This window comes from Terrapene carolina, unplaced genomic scaffold, assembly GCF_002925995.2.
Source record: "Terrapene carolina triunguis isolate 2854851 unplaced genomic scaffold, T_m_triunguis-2.0 Scaffold614, whole genome shotgun sequence".
NCBI classification, from domain to species: domain Eukaryota; kingdom Metazoa; phylum Chordata; order Testudines; family Emydidae; genus Terrapene; species Terrapene triunguis.
This window is the reverse complement of record NW_020664965.1, coordinates 256,670-257,643: the sequence shown is the minus strand read 5'-3', so window position 1 is coordinate 257,643 and position 974 is coordinate 256,670. Positions and strand designations below refer to the sequence as shown.

At 66.5% G+C, this 974-nt stretch overlaps 1 protein-coding gene across 1 annotated transcript in view; it reads left to right on the top strand.

Moving 5' to 3' along the window:
* Positions 1-6: 6 nt before the first annotated feature.
* LOC112124031 (trans-1,2-dihydrobenzene-1,2-diol dehydrogenase-like) overlaps positions 7-974 on the top strand; it is a gene marked incomplete at its 5' end in the record, with an annotated part of 1,254 nt that continues 286 nt past the window's right edge. Inside the window, 3 exons of the mRNA XM_026659262.1 lie at positions 7-157; positions 297-421; positions 679-829. Of these exons, the coding sequence (XP_026515047.1) occupies positions 7-157; positions 297-421; positions 679-829 (427 nt within the window). The remainder of the gene's footprint in view (positions 158-296; positions 422-678; positions 830-974) is intronic.

Here is a 974-nt window from a genome sequence, read left to right as displayed (position 1 = left end):
GGGCACCCCATGGAGAACATCCCCCGGCTGGTGGAGAAGAAGTTGGGGGGCGGTGCCATTCTGGACATCGGCTGCTACTGCGTCCAGTTCGCCAGCATGGTCTTCGGGGGGGAGCGGCCGGAGTCCATCCTCGCCTCGGGTTTCCTCCAGCCCTCCGGTACCGGGGTGGAGTGAGGGGCACCGGCAGGGAGGGGGGCAGGACTCAGGGGCACTGGCAGTGTGTGTGGGGGGGTGCGGGTCGGGAGTGAGGGGCACCGGCGGGGCAGGACTGAGGTGCTGCTGTTTCCGTTTCCCAGGTGTGGACGAAACCACCTCGGTGATCCTGAACTACGCGGGCAAGCGCCAGGCCGTGCTGTCCTGCACCATGCGCATCGAGCTCCCCAACCAGGCCCGGATCTGCGGCACCAAGGGCTCCATCGAGGTGGGGGGGGGGGCAGGAGGGCACAGAGGGGGCAGCCCAAGGGGAAGAAAAGACCAGAAAAACTGGCCAGGAACCAGGACTCCTGGGTTCTCTGCCTAGCTCTGGGAGGGGAGTGGGGTCTAGTGGTTAGAGCAAGGGGGGGCTGGGAGCCAGGACTCCTGGGTTCTCCCCTGCCTCTGGGAACAATGTGGGGGCAGCTGGGTCAGATCCTATCAGGGGGGCCCCTTATTAACCCTTTCTTGCCTGCACCCTCCTAGGTCCCCGCCCCCTGGTACGCCCCTACCACCCTGATCGTGAACAACCAGCGCCACGAGTGCCCCCTGCCGTCCCCCGCTCAGCCCCTCAACTTCTCCAACGGCACCGGCATGCGCTACGAGGCCCAGCACGTGCGCCACTGTCTGCTGCAAGGTAAGGGCCGGGAGCCAGGACTCCTGGGTTCTCTCCCTGGCTCTGGGAGGGGAGTGGGGGCTAGTGGTTAGAGCAGGGGGGGCTGGGAGCCAGGACTCCTGGGTTCTCTCCCTGGCTCTGGGAGGGGAGTGGGGGCTAGTGGTTA